At 37.1% G+C, this 23,436-nt stretch overlaps 2 protein-coding genes across 4 annotated transcripts; one reads left to right on the top strand and one right to left on the bottom strand.

Moving 5' to 3' along the window:
- Positions 1-6,316: 6,316 nt before the first annotated feature.
- LOC113687934 (WPP domain-interacting protein 2) lies at positions 6,317-10,082 on the bottom strand. Of its 2 annotated transcripts, XM_027205472.2 has the most exons (3): positions 9,907-10,082; positions 8,475-9,634; positions 6,317-7,182 (listed from the first exon to the last, which is right to left on the bottom strand). In XM_027205472.2, the coding sequence occupies exons 2-3, from the start codon at positions 9,574-9,576 to the stop codon at positions 6,497-6,499; spliced, it is 1,788 nt and encodes a 595-aa protein (XP_027061273.2). In that variant the 5' UTR covers positions 9,577-9,634; positions 9,907-10,082; the 3' UTR covers positions 6,317-6,496. The 2 variants fall into 2 exon arrangements, with proteins under 2 accessions (XP_027061273.2, XP_027061271.2); XM_027205470.2 differs by lacking the exon at positions 9,907-10,082 and having other exon boundaries at positions 8,475-9,899.
- Positions 10,083-13,449: 3,367 nt separating this feature from the next.
- LOC140007897 (uncharacterized) lies at positions 13,450-18,836 on the top strand. 2 transcript variants are annotated; one of them, XM_072051551.1, is made up of 2 exons: positions 13,450-13,661; positions 13,946-18,836. In XM_072051551.1, exon 2 carries the CDS (start codon positions 14,214-14,216, stop codon positions 17,220-17,222), a length of 3,009 nt encoding a protein of 1,002 aa, XP_071907652.1. In that variant the 5' UTR covers positions 13,450-13,661; positions 13,946-14,213; the 3' UTR covers positions 17,223-18,836. The 2 variants fall into 2 exon arrangements, with proteins under 2 accessions (XP_071907652.1, XP_071907653.1); XM_072051552.1 differs by having other exon boundaries at positions 13,949-18,836.
- The last annotated feature ends 4,600 nt before the right edge of the window (positions 18,837-23,436 follow it).

Raw genomic sequence — 23,436 nt, forward strand, 5'->3', positions numbered from 1 at the left:
ATATACAAATTAACCTCTGTCTTAAAACTTTCCTTGCAAGCATCAACTTTATCCCCACTCCCACAAAAAAATAAAGAAGAGATATAGACCTTTATGACGATTCTATTTTTAGTTGTCCATCCAAGGAGCAACCTGTGAAGAGTTCAGGAAGCCTCAAGAGTGTATTCCACGAAAAACTTTTGATGTTTGGGGCTCGGAGAAATGTCCCTTGTTTTTGTGCTTGGGCAAGGGAGAGAGCACAATCTTTTCTATGCTACACAGAATTGGAAGAAATGGTAAGAATTCACAAGCTTTTGAAATGTCCATGCCACAATGGCATGCTATTCCTTAGTTCTTTTGTTTTCTTTCGAGTGGACGACAATGAAAAAGATGGCGCATTCTCTCATCAAGGGTACCGGTGGATATAAAATGTACTGTATTAGGGGCATGAAATGCAAGGATAAACAAACACGTAAGTGTTTGGTTTTCAGTTTTGTGTCCAATTCAACAACAGTCTTTCCTCCGCTTGTGCCTTGACTAATGACCAAGTCAATACTGGATAATCAACACTGATTTTTTTCGGACATTAAAATCCTGCTACTGGTTCCGCAGCTGGGCTTAAGTTCAAAGTTGTTTTTCTATATATTTTTTCTTTTTCCTTTGGTTGGAGAGTAGGACTATGTTCAAAGACCGAGCCGGTCAAGATATAAATATACCCTTATACGCTATCCATTATGTATTACTTTACTCCCGTGTTTTTCATTTTCTTTCTCCTTGTACTGGAATGGATTCTGGGGTGTATATAATTTCCGTTGACAAATATTCAGAAGTTGAGTTTTGTAGGTTTATGAGTTTTTGTAGAGATTGGTTTGAAACAGAAGCACTCTGATATGCAGACGTATTATAGTATTAAGTTGCTGCTGAGTGGTGAGTGAAAGGAAAGGAAAGCCCAACTGTTTTATTGACACATTCTCGTGACGGGATGAAAGCAACCCTTTTGCATGCGGCCAACCTTCTTCTTTTTTTTCCTCCTTTTTGACTTGCTATTCCAATTTCCACTGTCCCTTCCTCCTATTCCCATTCCTATTCCTGTTTCCAAAATCCAAACACTACGTGGATGGGAATGCTACTTGGATCTTTTTTTTTTTCTTTTTTTTGGCTGCTGAGATCATTCAAAAAATGCATGCTCTGCGAACCCCTAAATTTATGGACCTCACCTTAAATTTGAAATTCTTGTGTCAATTACAATCAATAGAATCTTATCCAAATAGGGCTTTATACTTTGAATTGAGTCACATTTTGTATAGATAAATATGAATTTTAGACATGGGACATACATTTAAACCTGCTAATGCATGCACGGTCAAAAAATACATGTATATATACTACACTAACTGTCAAGGATATGTGTATACTATAATGGCTTCGTATCTAGATACTTATAATTGTCGAGGGTTTCATTCTCAAAACTTGTTTTTCTTTAACAAACGAATTTTCAATGAATTCGTTCTCATTGTTGCCAAAACAGTTACTAGTATAATAATAACATTTTTGCGGTAATTTTTTTTTTCTGACGGAGTGGGTGTCCGAATCAATCCTTACGGGACCCGACTAATCCCACTCCGTCCCGGGAAAAGAGGTCCCATCCCCCCGAACACGGTAATCACGGGACTCAGATCCTTGCGGGCACTGGATACCAGCTCCTAAAGAGACTTGTTGAGACTAGGGCTGCAAACGAATCGAGCCGCTCGCGAGCGGCTCGAGTCAAGCTCGAGTCGAGCTCGAGATTAATCGAGCTCGAGTCGAGCTCGAGCTCGAACTCGAGCTCAGAATATTAAGCTCGTTAGCTCGCGAGCCGGCTCGCGAGCTTGAGTATATATATTTATATATATTTTTTATTTTTATTTAATAATAAAATTACGTATATTTTTTATTTTTATTTAATAATAAAATTACGTGTATTATATATAAATATATTTTAATTTTTTATTTTCATAGTGAAATTACGTATATATCCTTAATATTTTATTATTTATTCAGAAAAAAATATTATTTTTTTTATTTTTTTTAAAATAAAATAATTTTTTTTTTATTTTTTTCGAGCTCGAGCTCGGCTCGACTTGATTCGAGTCGAGCTCGAGCTCGAAAATTGCCAGCTCGTCGAGCTCGAGCTCGAGCTTGGTAAAATTTAGTCGAGGCTCGGCTCGATTAGCTCAAAGCTCGACTCGACTCGGCTCGTTTGCAGCCCTAGTTGAGACCAATCGAACTATCCATGAGGGGCAGACAATTTGATGGGAGGCGAGGTTTGAACCCCTGACCTCCCACCCCACCAGAAGAGGTGGTGGCCAGTCCTTTCCGCGCAGGTTTATACCCATCACGTTTCTCTTTTTGGTCTGCGCCTCCTACCACTAGTTGTCATGCCATGCATGCCAGCTCCTACATGCTAAAAACCAAATCTCTGCAAAGTAAAATCAAACGTAAATGATGCCTCTGTCCATTTCTCTTATGCTTCTTTTTCTTTCTTCTTTGTTCTTCTTATCTTTTTTCTTTTTTTTGGGTAATAATCTTGGGTCTGTTTGGATTCTTGTTTTTGGGTTTGATTTTGAAAAACTATTTTTCACAATCCAAATGCTACAGTAAATGTGTATTTCAAAAACAACTCCAAAAACACCATATCCAAACAATATATCAAAAACAACTCCAAATACATATTTAATATGTTTATTTCAATTATGTATAGGATATATATATTATATTAATTTAAATATATTTATTTATACATATTATAAATATTTTATTTTATATAAAATATATTTTTTATATATTTATATAAATATTATATATTATAAATGTGTTATTATACATTTATGTAAATGTTATATATTATATATATTTAATATATACATAATATATATTATATATATTGAACATTTATAAAAATGTACATTTAAACATAATATATATATTTATGTATATTTATAATATACACTTATATTATGTATTATATATAATATAATACATTTATACATTTATATTAATATACATAATATTAATTATAAATTTATACATAATATTAATAAATTAATAAATTTATATTTATTACATTAATACATTTATGCATAGTATTAATAAATATTTATAATATATTAATTTCTACATTTATATAATATTCATTTATAATTTATACACATTTATAATAATATACATTTATACATTTATAAATATATTTATATTATGTATTATATATAATATAATACACTTATAATACATTTATATATTTATTTATAAATATAATATATGATAAATAAATATAATACACTTATTTATTTATATATAATATATAAACAAATTTATAAATATAATACACTTATTTATTTATACATAATTATAAATATATTTATTTATAAATATTTATAATTGTATTATAAATGCATAAATGTATATAAATATAAAAACATAAAAATTATAAATTATAAATTATAATATACATTTATATAATATTCATTTATAATTTATACACATTTATAATAATATACATTTATACATTTATAAATATATTTATGTTATGTATTATATATAATATAATACACTTATAATACATTTATATATTTATTTATAAATATAATATATAATAAATAAATAAATATAATACACTTATTTATTTATATATAATATATAAATTTATTTATATATAATACACTTACTTATTTATAATAATATCTAAATATATTTATTCATAAATATCTAAATATATTTATTTATAAATATTTATAATTGTATTATAAATTCATAAACGTATATAAATATAAAAACATAAAAATTATGAATTATAATATACATTTATATAATATTCATTTATAATTTATATATTTATAGTAATATACATTTAAACATTTATATATAAATATATGAATATATTTATTTATAAAAGTATAAATATATTTATTTATAAAAGTTTAATATATTTACTTATAAATATTTATAAATGTATTATAAATGCATAAATGTATATAAATATAAATATTATAAATTATAATTTATACATTTATATAATATTCATTTATAATTTATACATTTATATATTTATAAATATATTTATATTATGTATTATATATAATATAATACATTTATATATTTTTATATAAATATATTTATTTATAAATATTTATAAATGTATAATTGTATATTGTTATAAAATTTTAAAAATTATACATTATAAAAATACTCGAAAATATGTTTTAAAAATACATCTAAAAATAATCCATAAAACATCTACAGTAAAAGTTTTTTATATAATTTTTGAAAAACAACCCCAAAAATAACTAATCCAAACGGACTTTTATTTGAAAAACGAAATGCTACAGTCCTGTTTTTGAAAAACAACCTCAAAAACAGCTAATCCAAACGGACCCCTTATTTCTTTGAAAACAAGTCCCAAATGAATTCCCCGTAATTATCTCACGAATTGGTCGTTGTTTCTATCTACAGCAGCTTCCACATAATTGCGGGATGTATTCACATACAATAATGTCATTGATGACCATCGGATTGCCCAACTTTTTCACTTCTGGAAATACGGACAGCTAAGCAATTTATGTTTCAAGATTTGAAACGTATAACATTTATTTCTCATGTTTATGGCTATATTAAAAGCATAATTAATTCCTTGGAATTCAATTACGAAAGGGGTTTAAATTAGAAGGTTCCATCGCTCGATATTTGGGGGGGCCTTTTTTTTAAGTCCCTAGTGGATAATCAGCTGAAAAGTTCTCCAGGATCACGCTTTTGAAGACTCTAGTATAATAGTTACATAATTATAATTAAGGAAACAAGATTATAAGCCATCCTCACAGAAAGAGAAGGAAAAAAAAAAGGGTCAAAATACATCCTAACTATCTTGAAGAAGTAGTCGTTCATGGCGACCATAGAAAAGTTCTGCAATTTCGCAAGAAATTTGAGAAGAGTTCAAAGAGTTGGTGAATCATTTAGCCTTTTCACATTCTCCTTCAACGATTGCACAAAGGAAAGCCACAAGGCAGCTGAACAGCTGTTTCTCTTAATGAATTTATACCACATGTTTATAACGCATTGAATATAATGTCTTTGCTTAATTGCCACGCATGGCATTTTCGGGGTAAGGTAATAATTCACCATTAAGGTTGGCAATTACACGTAATGGTGAAAAGCTTAATCTAAGCAAAATCCTAAAGGAGTCTCTCCCTCTCCCCCTCTCTCTGTTCTTGGGGTTTTTTTTTCCAAAGGATCTAAGGGCAACAAATTAATGTATACTAACCTTACATTATGGAGGAGGAGGAGCCCAACTGGACTTGTATGAAAACAGAGAGGTAAACCTCTAAACCGAACAAATATACCACTGCACTCTTTCGATTTTTTGCACTAAATGGAGTTTGAACCCGTAACTTAGCACATAGAGCTCCAAGAGGCTCTTCCTTACCATTGGATCAAAACTCAAATAGTTAAACAAAATCCTAGTCCTGCAAGCAATGAAACCCATTGCTGACTTTTCATGCTCAGAAGTTGACGAGAATCACCATCACGAGACCGAACACAGCACAAGTGAACATGAATGTGATACTCCTCATGATTAATAAGCAGTTGGTTTCACCACAGTCATTAGCGATGGCTAAGAAGCAATGAAATTTCTCCCATACATCAGTCAGAGACATTAAAGTGCTATCGCAGCTCTTGATTTTCACTTGAGTCAAAATGTAAAACAAATCTGCCTAGAAAGACGATAAAAACCAAGAAGAAAAATCTGCTAATAACAAAGACCTGGACCAACCCTAGAGTAGCGCTGATGCTTTGCTTATAAATTGGTTACCAAATAGATTGCTACACCAGGCAAGTGAATTACCATGATAGCCACTCTGTTGCTCCGCTATCAAAGTTGCATCAAAACTATTTAGCAGCGATTTAGGAAAACCAATATGCAAATCAATGATATCTTGCGTTGCAACAGACAGAAACTTAAAACGGTTTAACCACTAGTCTCACCTGGAAGAAATGCAGGAAAGACATGCTACATTTAAGACTGATGATGACATACTCTTCCTCAACCACCTCATCATTAACAATAATACCTTTAAAGGTCAAAGGATTTCTGTTCTGCTTCTTGAATCATTTTTTAAAATCATTCCATGGGCGTATCAGGAGCACAGGATCAGCCAATTTTCAAGGGAACGAATTCTATAAACTATTTAACAAACTCCCAATAACAATGATGATAAAAGAAGAAAATAAGCAAACTTAGAGCTTCATTGTAACTAGTATCAGTGTGCACAGAAATGCAGCATGTCAATGCATTTTGCTGCAGGAATAAATCAAACCAAATGAACTTGAAAATTTCCTCATTAAATGAAAGTAACATCAGTCAACCAAGCAACTACACCTAGGTGTTTGATCTATTCTTTAAATTCTAAAATTACTAATAACAAAGTTGAATATTACAAAAGGCCAGGGGGGCCAAATAAACAAAAAATAAAAGCAACAAACTTGCTTACGTAGGTACAACCTCAGAATGACTTGGCGAAAACTGCAAGATCAGGAACATAAGGATGATAAGAAGCAACATCAACTGTATAAAGAAACATGACGCATACTTGCATATACTCATTTTAAGTTTGATAGTCTCATCAGCAGCCATAATATCTTCACAGTAATTCTCCAGTTTCACGGCTTCTCCCTTAAGCATTGCAGCCTTAACCTCAGCATCTCCAAGCCTGTTCAGCACCCGTGCCTGATCTTTCCTCTGTTCTTGAAGAGTGGTAATTTGATCCACTACTGCAACTCGCAGGTTTTGCACTGTTCTTGATATTACCAAATACTCAACTTCAGCTTCAATCTTTTGCTTAAAAAGGCCTTCAAGTTCAATATTTATGTCTCTGTAACTCTCCTGATGCAACTCCAATGCACACCCAGTTCCTACCTTTGGTGACCTACCACCTAAGATGGATTCTTGTAGTTCAACAATTTTAGCTTCCTTCACCTTCAGCAAAGCTGTTGCACCATCAAGCTTGGTTTCCATTAAATCCAATCTCTGCTTTAAACTAAGCACCTCAGATTCTGAGGAATCTAAAAAATTTTCACCAAAATCACCAAATTGCAACTGTTCAGTGGAGGCATCCTTAACCAAATCATCAAGGGTGCTTTCTTCCTTTCCAATTTCCCTCAACTTCTGAATTTCTGCATGAGTGCAAAAATTCATTTGTTAAAAGAAAGAAATGCCAATATTCATCAATCTTGAGTTTACCTACCCAGAAGTAATGAAAATAAACAATAGAAACTTCATTTATATCAGCTGGCTTCCAGCCAATAGATCCATGCTGCAACAACATGAGCACACCACATTCAGCATGAAACAGGCAAAGGCAAATCATCACGAAGAAAAGAAAGCTCACAAATAATGGCAAGGGATTACCAAACATATGAACTACAGACCTTTGATGTGTGTAAATATCTTTAGCAGGCATACCAGTACCTATCACCTTAGTTGTGTGGTGATAGATCTAAAAGTATATTTTGAAACTAAGATATATACTATTTTTGAGGTCATCAACTTCATCATCCAATATTCATCAATTACTAACAAGCAAACCACAATCTGACAGGTCTAGAAAGGGAGATTACAACACTCAGGTATATGATTTCTGCATATAGGTGTATATGCAGTTGCACTTACAAATTAGGCTAAACTTGTCAGCCTACTGATTGATTTGCTGCAGAAAGTGTCTTGGCAGATGCTGTGGAAACAATACACAGTAGCTACTATTTTGGAAGGTAAACTAGAAGGATCAATTATAACAAGGGCTTTTACCACTTCAAAGAAATCTAGCCATGCACGGCAATGCATGTTTTAACTCATCATAGAAGCAACACTAAAATTCTTGAGAGCAAGTACCCAACACATAAAAAGAAGCTTCTTTTACAAGTATTTTTCCAAAACGATCAAAACCAAGTATAAAATGTTTCCAACTAAAGACCCAAAGCTTATTGTCTTTCCACGTAAATAGCAAATTTCAAATAAGAACTTCTTCAATGCACTCACTAAAGCTGGTGCACCTAGTTCTTTGATCAAGTTATGTGATCGATAACAAACTATGTATAACAAGATGCCCACATATTTCGAGACATTTGCTAAAACTACTCAGCTTCTTGAGTGAATCATTATCAGAAAACAACAAAGTCCGCATGAACTTTAGAATCATCATAATCTTACTACACTCGAGAAGATAATAGATGAAGACACACCATCCACATCTTTTCATTCTTCACTTAAGAAAAAAAGTCTTTTTTTTAAGATAAAGTAGGCAAAGCTCTTGCAGAGTTATTATTCTTCATTACCTTATATATATAATAATTAACAAAAAGACTTACCAAATATATCCTACGCTCACAAAACAGAAGGTTTAATTGCTAATGAGAAAGAAAAAGGTACAAAGAAAGTCAAATCAAGCAATGCAGAAAGGTAGGTTCACCTTTTTCCAGTGCTTCCTCTGCTGACTGGAGAGTAAGAATAGACTCAAAGAGAGAATCTTGATCACTTAGGGGTCCATTATTATCACTCCTCTCTTCCTTAATCCCCCAAGAAGAATCAGCAGCAAAATCTTCCTGAAAATTATCATGGAACTCTCCACCATTTTTCCGGCTGGAATCACCTGGAAGTTTCTCACTTGGTTGCCACTCGCAACCATGAGCTTCATCACTATTTTCTCCATCATTATTCCTTGATCTTCCACTTTGCCTCCCATTACTGGTTGCGAAATTGATACCCTGCATAAAGACAAAGTTGGAGCTTCGCGAATCAGATTCCATGCTGGAATGAGAGTTTGTTTTCTCGATTTTGACCACATCTCCTCTAAGTTTCTTACTGGTTTCAGTCCGAACCTTTCCCGCCTGAACTCGCTGACCTGAGTTACCCAAATTCTTCCCACTCAAATTCCTCATCCTGTTGATGTGACTAGCAAATCCCTTCCCCGCGGGCATCTCATACATCATCTTTGGAATTGGAGCACTAGCAGCTGTAGAAGACTTGCTACTCCGATCTTCACTATTTTCAGATTCCGCTGTCCCAGCACCTAAGACATTTCCAATCCCTGAATCACCAATTGCAGCAAAAAGATCAACCACGTTCCCTGGACTTCTCGCCGTTGCATTAGTGGACGAAACAGAACCTTCGCTATATTGCTTCAACCCACCACCAGAAGATTGCGTTGCTCTGTTGGGATTAGCAGCCGAATTGGGCAAACCCCGTTTCAACAACTTACTACCATCCAAATTACTAAGCCCATCCTTAATCACATCCCTCTTGATCCTTCTCCATTTCTTCAACCCATAACCTTTCGTCCCCCCAGGAGAAGGCGAGGGAGAAGGGGAAAGGGAGGGGGAGGGCAAAGATGCAGATGATTTCGCAATCACCCCAGGTGGCGATTTTACAGAAACCTCCGCAACTTCATTTCCATTATCGTTGTCATCAAAAACACCATTCCCATTGCTTCGAAGCTTGAGGGCATCAGAATTAACCAATTTTTCATTATCTTCCACAGATTCGAGAGCTGAATTTTCACTCTCCAAATCCATCAGTATCAAGAACTAGTTTCCAATTAGGGCAGATTTTCTCGCAACACCGTATCACTGACTGAGGGCCCAAAATTCAGATCAAGATCGAGAACAAAAAGCTACCATCATTCCAGCTCTGGAGACCGAATATTCTTGATAATATCAAGTAAACTCCAATATCGGGGATTAAGGGATTCAATTATTGATTGAATAGTATAATCTTCCAAGAGGAGGGGGGGGGGGGGAAGGGTGGTGGCAAAAGGACAGAAAAGGAAATTGGAAAATCGAAAACCCAATTGACTTGAATCTGAGGAAAGTAACGCGAATTTATGCTGGGTGAGATAAGCGTACCTTTTTTGGCTCCATTCAAATTGAGTCTGATGACAGAATCGAAGGAAGACGTGGAAGTGGAAACGGGAAACCCTAGACGTCGTGAGGATTTGGGAATATTTATTTTTATTTTTATATTTTCAGGTTTATTGTCGAATTTGTCGTAGCCTTTTAGCTACAGGTGCCTGGTATTTTCTTCTTTTTTTTTTCTTTTTCCTTTGATGGATTAGTACTTTTTTGAATCGTAAGAACAAGAAAGGGACTGGGGTTAGAAAATGGGAACGTGGGGATGTTACGAGGGGCCACATGGAGGAGTGGTGGCCCACAAGTGGTAAAGTGTGGAATTTGAACGTGAGACCTTTCAAAAGTTGCCGGCTTTTGAAGATCATCTTGGGATTAGAGTTTATTTAATGATTCTTACTTTCCGTAAGAAAATGTCAGAAAAAAAAATGTAACGGAGAGTCCCACTCCCAGTGCTTAGTTGTTAGTGATATGTGGATTCTTCTGCGATGCCGAATGCAAAATGTGTAATCATGCCGACGCCGGTGCCGGAGTGTCGCAAGTGTGTTTGGACAGGAGATTGTTTGGACTCGAAATTTATTTGCTTACATCATCATTATAATTTTTAATATATCTTTTTATTTTCTTAATTATCTTTTTATCTCACATATATTACATCATAAAAAACGCCATAATAAAAATATCTCAAATAATTTACAATCCAAACACTTGTTTCCATTGGCCGACCGGGCAGCTAGCTGAGAAGTTACTGGACCAATGGGGGAAGGGGGAGTGACAACAGTCGGTGTTTCAACCGAAGCTGTTTGTATGATTTTGTAACTCAAGCGATGAAAAAAATGTAATTTTGATACCCAAAATTTGACACATGATGTTTCGCCTAAATTTTGAAGATTAAAACTGCTTATCCATCCAAATTTGTGTGCCAAAACTATATTTTTCTCTTCAAATGATATATTGGGTTACTGTTTATTTCACTCTCTCTATATATGTGTGTGTGTGCGCGCGCGCGCGTGTTTGTTAAAATTATTGACACTCTCTAGACTTCACATTTTGAATCCATGCCCCTAGTCCAATGTTTACATTATTGGCTCCGTTTCGATGGATTAACAATTGTCCTTAAAGGTTATGATTGGCCAATACATAAATAAATATGTCAGATCCATGCCATACGATGTGCATTGAATCTTTTTTAATGCGATACGTGACATTGCAAAAAGTGATTTTAATACTTCAATGATACAGTCAAGAATAATGCATGGGAGACATATGAATGACCGATAAGAAATACATCACCCTTGGTAAAAAGTAAAAATATCATATGTGATCTTATAAAATATAACTCAAACAACAGCGCATTCTTGGCTAAGACGAACCAAAAGCAAGAAAAAAAGTTTTTAATTTCATAGCCTTTTATTATATTGACCGGACTCAATTTAGGGGTTGGCAATTATGTCATACGCCATTAGGCTAATCGAGATATTGTATGATAGAAAAAACATGTGTTATCTTTGTATGATCTCTAGCCCTCTGCTTTGCATTTTCCCCTTTCAGGTACTTACACTTTGTTTGGATTCCAGTTTTCCGTCGGAAAATTACGTTGTTTTTCATGATCACATTTTCTTATTATTTTTTTTCCTCGCATACATCAAATCGTTACAGTAATTTTTTCATGAAAAATGCAATCCAAACTAGTTACTCATAAAGCAAATCAGATTTTTACCTAATAGGTTTTCACGTATATAAGACTTAGAAGACTGGATATATGATTCAAATTTCGCTTGTAAAATGAACCTTCCTATATAATATTAACAAAATTCAGCTCAACCATTTGGTTTTTTCTTTTCTTTAACGTGAGTGAAAGTTTCTCATTCGTCCCAACCACTTGCACATATATATGGATTTGCCATTTTTAGCCCCCGACACATGACACAAAGAATATCAGATTTAGAATTTAATCAACAAAAGTTGCTCATGATGTTCCTTTTCTTTTTCTTTTTTTTTTTTTAACAAAAGATTTTAGCAATAAATAATTGATGGATGAAGGCTCTCTGGCCTGCGCTTAATCAGAGCATGTGGGCCGAGACAGCACAAACAGATTAGGGTGACACGTACGGAAACACCTAAAAGTTTCATACACTAACTAATCTAGTGTCAAAAAAAAAAAAAAAAAACTAATCTAGTGTCAATAATTACTCATAAATTTCAAAAGTAATAAATAAAGAATTTGCCAGTCTATCTTTGTTTCCACCCATGTGCAGGATGCTGCACGCAAGAACCAGTCCTCGCTCATTCAGTCTTCTCATTTAATTTAACACAAAGTAATTAAACAACAGACCCTTGAGGCCAAATTTGGGAATTCAAGAAATTAAGAAGATTTCAGGGATAAGAAAAGAAGAGAAAGCTTTGGGAAGATTTAGGGTTAACAAAAAAAAAAAAAAAAAGACTTCCTCTAGTCTTTATAGGGTCAAAGCTTGTTTGAGTTCCCAGTCAGCAACGCACAGCTTTTCCAGCTTAAAATCCAATAAGAAAAGGGGCGCAAAAGCTCTTTTGCTATAATTTTTCTTTCTATGGAACATGAACTCCTTTAATTTATAAAATTCTAGGATGATAGGGTAGTTCTCTAATTTGCCAGTACTCAGTCCACTCCATACTGTTGACTGTAGTTTCATGTTCACTTGTTAAACCAGGAAGAAGAGAAGAATGAAGAATGTAATGATTCAGATGCTTGTCCCATCCCCCATGCCCTGCTGGAGACACCAACTCCTACTCATGAGATTCACAAACGATGGTTGTACGGTTTTCTCCTCTTATATTTTGAGCATCACTTGGCAATTTGATGCCAAGTTCTATATGTCCATTTTTAGACTTAAAATGGCATTGCGAAAACTTGCTAAGATAACCGGAATCAAAAGATTTTGGAGGTGCTGGTCTGCACTTCCATGTAGGCATATGCCCCTCTGCCATATCCTGCTACCATACTGGCAAGTCTGGTAAGAGAAACAGCTACATGTGGAGTGGTGTCAGGGAAGGGTGGAGGTGGAGGTGGAGGTGGAGGTGGAGGTGGAGGTGGAGCCTTCCTGGTTCCCGGTTCCCATTTTTCCTCTGTGCCCATGAAGTCAATTCCAAAATGGCTCAGTCCTCAGTTGGACTGGTCTTGGTCCAATTCCCATAGCAAAAATACTCACAAATAATAATAATGTCAGATGTAGTGCAGATATAGAGAAGGAAGACCTGCTCTGAAAATTTTTCTTTTTTTTTTTTGTTATACATAAAGCATTTTGTTTTCTTTTCCAGAATTAATTTGAACTGGCGCACCATTAACAGCAAATGTAGGTGGTCTGTATGTATCTATGGTACCCTTTCCAATGCCCTTTTTATCTGGGTTCATTCTGACCAACTGTGGCCTCTGTAATAAACGAGAGATTTTTTTATGTTAATGTAACTGTTTTGGAATTTAAACGAGTAAGCTGACAACACAAAAAAACAAAAAGAGATAGCCTAAACCCGAGACAAACCGATTAAACTAAGTTCATTGTACATTACACCATTTACTCTCTGCAGCTTCTTTTTAAGCACCAGAACATTATTATTTTATGTTCAAAACCTCACAGATCCAGCCCATACATCAGATTCCCTTAGTCCCATCTGCACCATTCGTCCTATTACAGAGAGAGAGAGAGAGAGTTGCTGGGGTTTGAGCAAAGGCAGGTCTAGTCTCTCTTTTCTTCTTTGCTCCGGATGAAACAAAAGCCCAGGTAAAGTGAATTATTTTTCCAAGCTAAATATCCATTTCTCGGCAGTACTTATCCTTCTCTTAGGATGATGAATGGTAGAAAGCGGCGTTCTTGGTTTCCAACGTAGTTTTCTTGCTGCAAGTTTTTATTTTTCAATTTTTTTCTGCTCTAGAACATCAACTGGTCTGATCCATTTATGCACACTATAAAAGTATGGCATGGTTCTGACTTGGTAGGCCCGCAATGGAAGATGATGATATATGATACATTAATTCACATTTAGATTTTTTTTCTTCTCTGTTCAGCAGTTCTCCTGTTGCATTCATCTTCTGAAGCCTCTCTCAGTTGCAGCCACACATTCAATTGCACCTGTCAATGTTAATAATGAGCAAGAATCCCACATGAGTTCAGTTTTTTCTGATTCCATTCTAGTCGAAACAGTTCTTGTGAACGCCACTGAATCACATGTCCGATTATCCCACCAGTGTTGGACTTTTAACGGGTTTTGTTAAAATACTGATATCTGTTGAGACTGGACATTTCTCCTTCTGCTTCTTCATTCTTTAGCGAGATATGGATGAGGAATCCAAAATGTTTGTACAACCTCCAAAAGAGATTCCACCACTTGATACCAAATCCTTGACCATCAAGATAGCGAATTCCAGCAAGAAAACAAGTAATGGTATTCTAAGTAACATTGTTTCTTCAACTCAAGACTCACTATCACAGAGCTTACTAGCAAATTCACTCTCATCATCTCCATATAACTCACCTTCACTCGTATCTCCGTCATCCTCAGCGTTTGTCTCAGCCTTGCAATCACCTTACATTTCTCCAAGGGCTACCTTGTTTCATAATTCACCCACAGAAGATCCCACTCCCGCTGCTACACTCGCCCACCCTTCTCCCCCACTGTCATCATACAGTGACTCTCAGTCTGACGACATCCCTAGCACTTCCTACACTCCGCCTCCAGAAAGGTATGATTTTTCTAGTGATCCCGATAACACAAAACTCAAAATTGTGACCTGTGTTCCAGTACCAGGTCCAGACAATGCTCCTCGTGTTTCATTTTCATTCCCTGTCCCTCGAATTTCCTTTGCAAAAAGTTCTGTTTCCCCTGCTTCCAATGTTAAACTTAGGAGCTGTGATGTGTATATAGGATTCCATGGTCAAAATCCAAACTTGGTTAGATTCTGTAAGTGGCTTAAGTCAGAGCTGGAGCTTCAAGGCATTGCATGCTTTGTGGCGGACAGAGCAAGTTATGCAGAAAATCAGAGCCATGAGATTGCTGACCGAGTTATCTGCTCGGTGACTTTTGGCGTTGTGGTCCTCACTAGGCAAAGTCTTCTTAATCATCTAAGTCTGGAGGAAATAAGGTTCTTTTCACAAAAAAAGAACTTGATTCCTCTGTTATTTGATATAGACATTAATGAGATAATCAGCATCTTTAACCGCCATGCCGATAATAAGGAATGCAAACAGGCTCTGGATGGATTAATGAAGGCCCATGAATTGAGAGTTGAAGCCAACGAAGGTAATTGGAGGAACTGTGTATCAAAAGCTGCTGGAATTTTGAGGACAAGGCTTGGAAGGAAGAGCGTGATTGAGAAGGAAATTGAAGGTTTTGATGAGTTTCCATTCCCAAGAAATCGATGTTTTGTTGGAAGGGAGAAGGAAATCTTGGAAATTGAGACTGCATTTTTTGGTTGTGGGGACAATTCTGAGCAAGAGGGTATGGTGACAACTCTCAAAGGAGGAACAACAGGAAAATCTGATGATCTTGCAGATGATGAAAGTGAGTTCGACACAAGCAGAAGAGGGAAGTACATAGATTTGGAGGTTGGGAACTTCAAGGAGCCCAATTTAGAGAGTTGGGTGGAACCAGCTGTTGCAAGGAATTCATTAAAAAGGCCCAAATATAAAAAGTCAAGGAGCGGAAAGTATAAAAGTTGTGGCTGCAGTATTGTATGCATTAATGGATCACCAGGGGTTGGAAAGACAGAACTTGCTCTGGAATTTGCTTACAGGCATTCCCAGAGATACAAAATGGTTTTCTGGATTGGCGGCGAAGCTCGATATTTCAGGCAGAATATATTGAACATTTCACTCAATTTGGGGTTGGATGTAAGTGCAGATCCAGAGAAGGAAAGAGGAAGAATGCGAAGCTTTGATGAGCAGGAAACAGAAGCATTCAAGAGAGTAAAAAGAGATCTTTTCAGGGACATGCCCTATTTGCTCATCATTGATAATTTGGAGAGTGAGAAGGAATGGTGGGAAGGCAAAGATCTGCATGATCTGATCCCGGCTAATACCGGAGGCACCCATGTGATTATCACAACTAGGCTGTCAAGAGTAATGAACTTTGATCAAATGCAGATTCAGCCGTTGCCACTTGCTGATGCAATGTTATTGATTGGAGGAAGACAAAAGAAGGAATATCCAGCTGCAGAGGTAGAGATTCTTGGGAAGTTTGATGAGAAGTTGCGAAGGTCAAGTTTCGGACTTTGGCTAGTTGGTTCACTGCTTTCTGAACTTGCAATTTCTCCTGCTACCCTATTTGAAGCTGTAAATCAGGTCCAAGTTGAAGAAGCAACGTATTCAAACTTGAGCATTGCAGATCAGCAATTCTGTAGAACCAATCCTTTCCTGATGAAAGTCCTAGGATTTTGTGCTGCTGTCTTGCAGCAACCTACCGATAGCACAAACCTTCTTGCCTCTAGAATGCTTCAGGTTGGAGCTTGGTTCGCTACAGCACCCATTCCAGCAAATTTATTGGCCGTTGCAGCAAAGCACATGCCTGCCTCCAAAAATAGGTTGAAGAAGTGGTCGACTAGCATGAAACTCACTTTCGGGTGTTGCTCGGGCTGTTGTTTAGCTAACCAGGGATGGACTGGCGAAGAGGAATCAGCCTATCTCTTAGTTAAAATGGGTTTGGCACGAAAAGCAAAGAGGCAGCCTGGATACTGGATACAATTTCACCCCATTACTCAGATATATGCAAGGAGGATTAAAGACGGACTGGTTGCAGCCAAGGCAACCGTTCAAGGTGTGAGGAAATTTGGGGACACACTTCTGAATTTAGAGCATTTATGGGCTTCTGCATTCATCGTGTTTGGATTCAAGTCTGAACCCCCACTCGTCCAGCTCAAGGCAACGGACATGGTTCTTTTCATTCGAAGGACAGCTCTCCCTCTGGCACTGAGAGCCTTCACTATATTTTCAAGATGCAACTCAGCATTAGAGCTGCTCAAGGTCTGTACTAATGTTCTTGAAGAGGTGGAGAAATCATTTGTTTCTCAAATACAGGACTGGTGCCACGGTTCTCTTTGTTGGAAAAAGAGGCTACAACCCAATCAAAGAGTGGATGAATACGTATGGAAAGAAGTGACATTGTTGAAGGCTACACTGCTGGAGACCAGAGCAAAATTGCTGCTTAGAGGTGGCCATTTTGATAGTGGGGAAGAGCTTTGCAGAACTTGTATCAGTATTAGGACAGTAATGTTGGGGCACAGCCATGCTCATACTTTGGCTGCTCAGAAGACACTGGCAAAGTTAGTAAGGATGAGAAGCAAGACGTGAATTTTGTGTGTAAAAAATAAGCACTCCTCCATACTTTGAGTGGCTCAATTTTGTGCGATGGATGGACTCAGTAGTCAACAATACATGGTAGTGGACATAAAATTCAGCAGCTTAGCCCTACGCTCCTATCTATATACAGACACTACTTGTTGCAGCTTCAACAGGAGCACTGGTCAATTTGCATGTCCTGATTTTCCTATTTTGCAGTTTCGAGGTTTTACCGGAAGATATCTGATTTGATTGGCCTTTACTTGAGCAAATATCTAGTCAATTAATCGTCAGAGACAGTAGTGTAATTTGAGTTTAAAGCAAATGACAGCTCCTATACTCGTAAAATCCAAACAAATCTTTGGAGCGTCGACCCTGAAGATAACAATCATCAAAAACCAAACGTTCAGAAAATCTTGCAATAAAATCAAACCCACTTCCTCCCTTACAATAAAATCCTCCAAACACCGCAAGGTGTTAAGAAAAACAAACGATGACCCAAAGCATCTCGCAGACTTGCAGGCAGTCGCAAGTTAAATTCTTCAGTTGTTTACATCAGCATCCACAAGAAAACGAGTCAAAAAGAAGGGGGGGAAAGGTCAAGAGTCAACGCAGCGGCAGGGCAAAAGAAAATATAAAATTTTGGTGTGCCTCGAGTTAGTCAAAGGGGTAAATGTGTAGGAAACTTAAGAAAGTCCACCATTAGGATTATGAGAAGTCGAGACCAAGCCGTCTGTCACGCCGTCGTTTCGTTTTCATCGAGGAAAAGCCCTTCCGTGTTTCTTAATAGCCCGTGAATTGCCACGACCACAACCCCCACCGAAACGCCAATTAACAAACTTGTTAACGCTCCCGTGAACCAGATTATGGCAGCCGAGGGCCACAATCACCGCCCGATCGCTGATGTGGCGGCCCATTATAACCATCGGGTCTTCTCGGAAGAAGAAGAGTACCAACCAAAGGGCAAAGCCGAAGCCAACGACGATCAGAGCGACGGGTGAGCCGATGAGAGACACGGCGGCACACGTGGAGGCGACGACAGCGTAGTTGGTGGAGAAGCATCTCACGTTCTTTCTGAGGCGGAGGGAGGCGGCGGAGAGGGAGGAAGGGAGGTCAATGGCGCCGGTGGCTAGGAAATCCGGCCATGGGCGGCAGCGGGAGAAGGAGGCAGTGAGGTTTTGTATTGATCTGGTAATGACGTCGGCTCCTGAGATCGGGATGGTGGTGTAGGTGGGGACTTCGGCGTCGGCGTCGGCGTCGGCATCGGCGGGAGCTGGGGAGATGGAGTTCATGATGTGCTTGATCATTGACGAGGAGAGGATGAGGTTTTAGGTTTGACCGGTTGGGCTTTGACCCCCACCAACGTTCAACGTCTGATGTGTCGTCACACTGTCAGTTGTCAGTTGAAGACTTTGCAGCTAACCGGGGAAAATATATAAATGGCCCTCTGTATTTTAACTTTATTATACTTTTTGCCCTTCTCCAAGTATTCAGAAATTTTTTCCCACACTTTCCCTCATTTTTTTTTTTTTTTTTGCATTTTATGTCGTGCAAAATCTGCAGGATTTTTGAGAAAAATTATTGATTACTGAAGATATTTTCAATAATCGCTGCTAACAACACAAATTTCTCTCTCTCTCTCTCTCTCTCTCTCTCTCTAGATATACATATACATATATATATATATATATATTATTGTCCAGAGAATGCTGCTGCACGCACGTACTATTTTTTTCATCCGGGAATTTTGCTCTTTCTTGCTGTGGATGATGGATGGATGCAGTGCAGGTCATTTGACAAAACCACACGGACCTATCTACTACTTCTTTCTAGTTGTATTTTATCTTTCCTTTTTTGCTTTGCTAGGTGTTGTCTTTTATAGATTGTCATTAACTATTGACAAAGCCTGGTCCTCCCTAACCATTTTTATAAAACAACAACAACAACAAAATTTTTGTGGCCAAATGACTATTTCCTTGATCAGTAATAAATTTTTTCCACCTTAGCTCAGTGATCAAACCTGCCTCCCACCATTAATCACAAAATGTGGCAAGCCACTTTAACAGGTGATTCGGTCTTTTTCGATTTCCCCTTGATCTCTTCAGACCTCCTCTGTCTTCTGATCTCCCACAAAATCTTGCCTCCGACGTAAAACATTTATTTTTTTTTCACTCATGTAAAACATTATACGGGTATTATTAGGCCTTCTGAAACTTTTTCACAAATTCACCAGCACTTTTCAATATCTTTTCCCTTTCCTCCCCACCCCCACACCTTCAAACAAACCCTCCCCCTAAAAGTACAGCATTATAAGACACAGTAGTCAAAGCACTTGCGAATTGAAAAAGAAAAAAATTAACTGCCCACTAATATAGAAAAGCTACAGTACTAGTTTTCTTTACCACCACAGAAGCAAAAGATGGCCCTTCCCAGATGAAATGAAAATTCTTGTCGTTCCATAGGATCCAGCTACAGGATAATCAAGACTCTCTCGTATTTTTTTTTTTTTTTTATTTGTATAAGAATTTCGCCTTTACAGTGAAATTTATGATGATTGATTTTATTGTGTACAAAGAAATACACTGTCCAATTCACTAATTCATGGGAAGAAAGCCAGGGGGAGTGGATCTGCAGGGTCGCATACATATAAATATGTGTGTGTGTGTGTGTGACAGTAGCCTATTAATACGGTAGTATTGATTACTTGATTACTAGTAACTATTACATACTTATTATAACCTCTAAAAAGTAGGTCAGTTGTTCACCTTAGACCACAATAGTGAAGTGGATCCTACCGTGAAGGTTCAATTAATCTTCCATGCCAAAATGCCAACACATTTGTGACGTGATTTGATTTATATCGTCCTTTCATTTTATAATTTGATTTGGTTCAATGGACGGTGACCAAAAACCAACCCCCCCCCCCCCCTTTCCCTCCCAACAACAGGCAACAGGGGCGGTACAGGGGCGGTAGGGTACTGCTTGAGAGAGTTGAGTTGAGAGTGATTCGCTGTAACCTAGTCAAGAGATGGAAACACCCAAACCAACCAAGATTTTGTGGACTATAGACACAGTATATAGATATATATGCATTAGTAATCTCACCCCTGAGGGACAACGTTTGTGTTAAAATCTAATGGCCTCTTATTCATTCGAAATCTACTGCTACTAATCGCCTCTACTCATGAGCAAAGCTGCATCAGTACGCTACGCTAGATAGAGATTGAGGTCCAAATTCAGAACAAGCAAATTCTCAAACACATCTTGTTGTCTCGGAAAGCTCAGGATACGAGATTATTGTTGGAGGGCATGCATCAACTAACCTTGTCATTTTATTCAATTAGTAAGGAAAACAATTCTATATGTAATAGGATTAGCTCTTATGCATTTGGTATACTACAAGATGAGGAACTTTTGATTCCTTCCTCAGTGTCCAAGTACACTGATTGTATTGAATCGCTACTCGCAACTGTACAGTTTTTGATATCAATAGAAATCGCTACTCTATGTTTCCTATTAAAAAAAAAAAAAAAAAAAAAAATCTAGTGCTGCTAATTAATCGACCACTCACTCTAGAATCACATACACGTATGTATATGTTAAAGACCTGGGTTTTCTCCTCTCTATTTCGTTTTCCTGCTTAACCACGGGAGGTTCATACCTCAGCATACAACATGGGATAAGAAGAAACTTGGAAGCAAAGAAAAGTTGAGGATGAGTTTGTGAGCAAAAACAGAAACAAAGCACATGTATGTATTGCCTCTCTTAGGCACTCTTCGACTCTCAAGTTTTAAGTTAATTTTTCAAGTTTAGGTATCGTTTCTCTTTTCAAGTGTATTAATTTCTGATATTTCTTGCTCTCTGTTTCTTTCTCAAACATATACAGCGCTTAGGAACACACACACACACACATGTCCCAGCCGCATCGAACTGAAGAGTTTTTTTTTTTTTATCAGTTTCCCCATTTAGCCAAAACAGACGAGAGAACCATACCAGATGACCATGTGATCATAAAGTGTGGACTTCTCAAAATGAGTAAACAAGGGAAAAGAAGAAGAAGTTGTGTGGACTTCTCAAACTCTTGGCTTCAAAAAGATTGACTAAAAAGGAAGAACTCAACTCATCATCCATCATAAGATGAAGAAGTTAGCCTAAGATTCCAGGGGGCCTTTCTTAATCCATAGATTATAAAGATATGTACCGTGCCATGTTCCTTCCCTTCCTCTTAATGGTAGAATGATGATCAATCAGCGGTCCGGGTGGTGACGGAGGAAATGGGAAAGAACAGGAAGGTGAGGTGATGAGGTGAAAGACAAGAGAGTGGCCCACTCGCATTATTATATGATGCGGCGCAGGATTTTAGTCTTTTAAGGGTATCATACGGGGCTGGAAAAAAAAAAAAAATGTACAGCATCCCTGGCAAATCACAACTGCTGATAATCAGGAATAACTTGAAAGATTTTTATGTAAAAAGCTTTGATCAGGATTAATGAGATAGATGCACATGATGATAAAAGTATGGAAGTGAAATTAGTAGTGAACATTCTTCCAGTTTTGCTTTGCTTTGCTTTGCTCTGGGGGCCAAACCGAACAATTATCTTGGCCTCCATCAATGATCAAACTGCATGGGTCCCTCTCCCCTTCTTTGAAGCAGTTAACCGCAAACTCCACCATACACATTGCATAAGCAATCCTTATCAAATACACCTATCAAAAGTACATTTACAAGTCAGAACAACAACAAATTATATCAAAAGGCTGTCTTATAATCAATCAGTAGTTGTGTTAATTAGTAATTAATAAGTTGGTTGAGTTGAACTGCTTCTGCTTCTGCTTCTACCTCTACACCACAGCAGTACGGCCTTAGCGGACAAAGGCAGTTAGTTTCAAGAGAAGAAAGGCACAAAAAAGATGATGATGATGATGATGATGATGGAGCCGCAAGGAAGAAAAAGAGTAGTATCGTGCCCTATAAAAATTGAATTGAAGCCAAAAAAAGAAAAAGAAAAACACTACTATAGTGTATCATTATCACATGAGAAGAGATGAGATGTAGGTAATGGTGAATCCAGCGGCCATGATTGAAGCTTTGCATGACACCCTTATCTCTTTTGTCAAAACTTTTGACCAACTTCTCTCTTTAGACTCAAGAAGACACACTACTAAGTGCTAAGTACTAACACACGCGGGTGCCGTACGAGTCAGTAGCCACTGCTGCTATTGCTACTCATCCTACCATCATAAGTAGTAGCAGTTCTATGTTTTTCTGTAACGGCTATATTTCATGCTATAGCTAGGATCAGGGGAAAGGTTTTGTTTGGTCTTTTCTTTGTAACGTAATTTTCTGGTAACGACAAAAACAAACATGAGGAAGAGAGAAAGGAGAGGAAGGAAACCTAATAAATATCTGATAAATATACATACGTATATATCCCTCACAATGAGTCATTCTATGGATCCCTCAAATGGGTCCTCGGGTTGGTGGAAAAATCCCATATTTGATACGATAGGGGCCACGAGTTAGAATATCTATACTAGACTACTTATGTGTTACTCCTACGTAGTACTCTATATAGATACATATATATATAACCAGTTACGTGCAATAATACAATCCATGAGTAAGTAGTGCCTACGTACGTACACAGGTTCAAGAAAACATAGCCCACATCGGCAGTGGCAGTGGCAGTGGCAGTGGACAACTGGTGTTAGATAGTTCAGAGAATGCAGGAGGTGGTTGGTTCCTTCATCCTTTCCGGCTATATCCATCTTTCCCTCCTCCTGCATGAGTTTATTCGAGGCTCAGCTTTCATGATTTTCTCAATCCAAATCCCTCACGATTCGAACTCACTCCTTGCTCACTGTCTGATCGCATCTCTTCTTGTTAGGTTTAGTATAGTGAGAATGGTGTAAACGAATTAAAGTGACGATGTTATTATACTATATTATTGTAACAAAAGATTTATATTATTATAACAAAACCCATTTTCTCTTGATGAAATTTCATATTATACTGGAAGAATAGTAGAATTCATAAGTTCGCGGTAGTTAATTAGAGATGCAGATGGCAGCAAATGAAACGATATGTTTTGCAACCTGCGTTGAAGAGTAGCTTCTGTCACGGACAAAAAGTTGCTACCACGAGATCATCTCTTCATGCATGAGATGCTCCATCACAAACTATTACGCAATATATAGACATATTCACTTGATGATATCTTCGCTA

Source organism: Coffea arabica, chromosome 5c (genome assembly GCF_036785885.1).
Source record: "Coffea arabica cultivar ET-39 chromosome 5c, Coffea Arabica ET-39 HiFi, whole genome shotgun sequence".
Lineage (NCBI taxonomy): Eukaryota > Viridiplantae > Streptophyta > Magnoliopsida > Gentianales > Rubiaceae > Coffea > Coffea arabica.

Excerpts from the sequence above, each read along its gene's own strand:
- LOC113687934 (XM_027205472.2), bottom strand. The coding sequence starts at position 9,576 with ATGGATTTGGAGAGTGAAAATTCAGCTCTCGAATCTGTGGAAGATAAT. Across the intron at positions 7,183-8,474 it reads AGAGGAAGCACTGGAAAAAG|AAATTCAGAAGTTGAGGGAA; the intron begins GTGAACCTACCT and ends GCACTCATGCAG.
- LOC140007897 (XM_072051551.1), top strand. The coding sequence starts at position 14,214 with ATGGATGAGGAATCCAAAATGTTTGTACAACCTCCAAAAGAGATTCCA.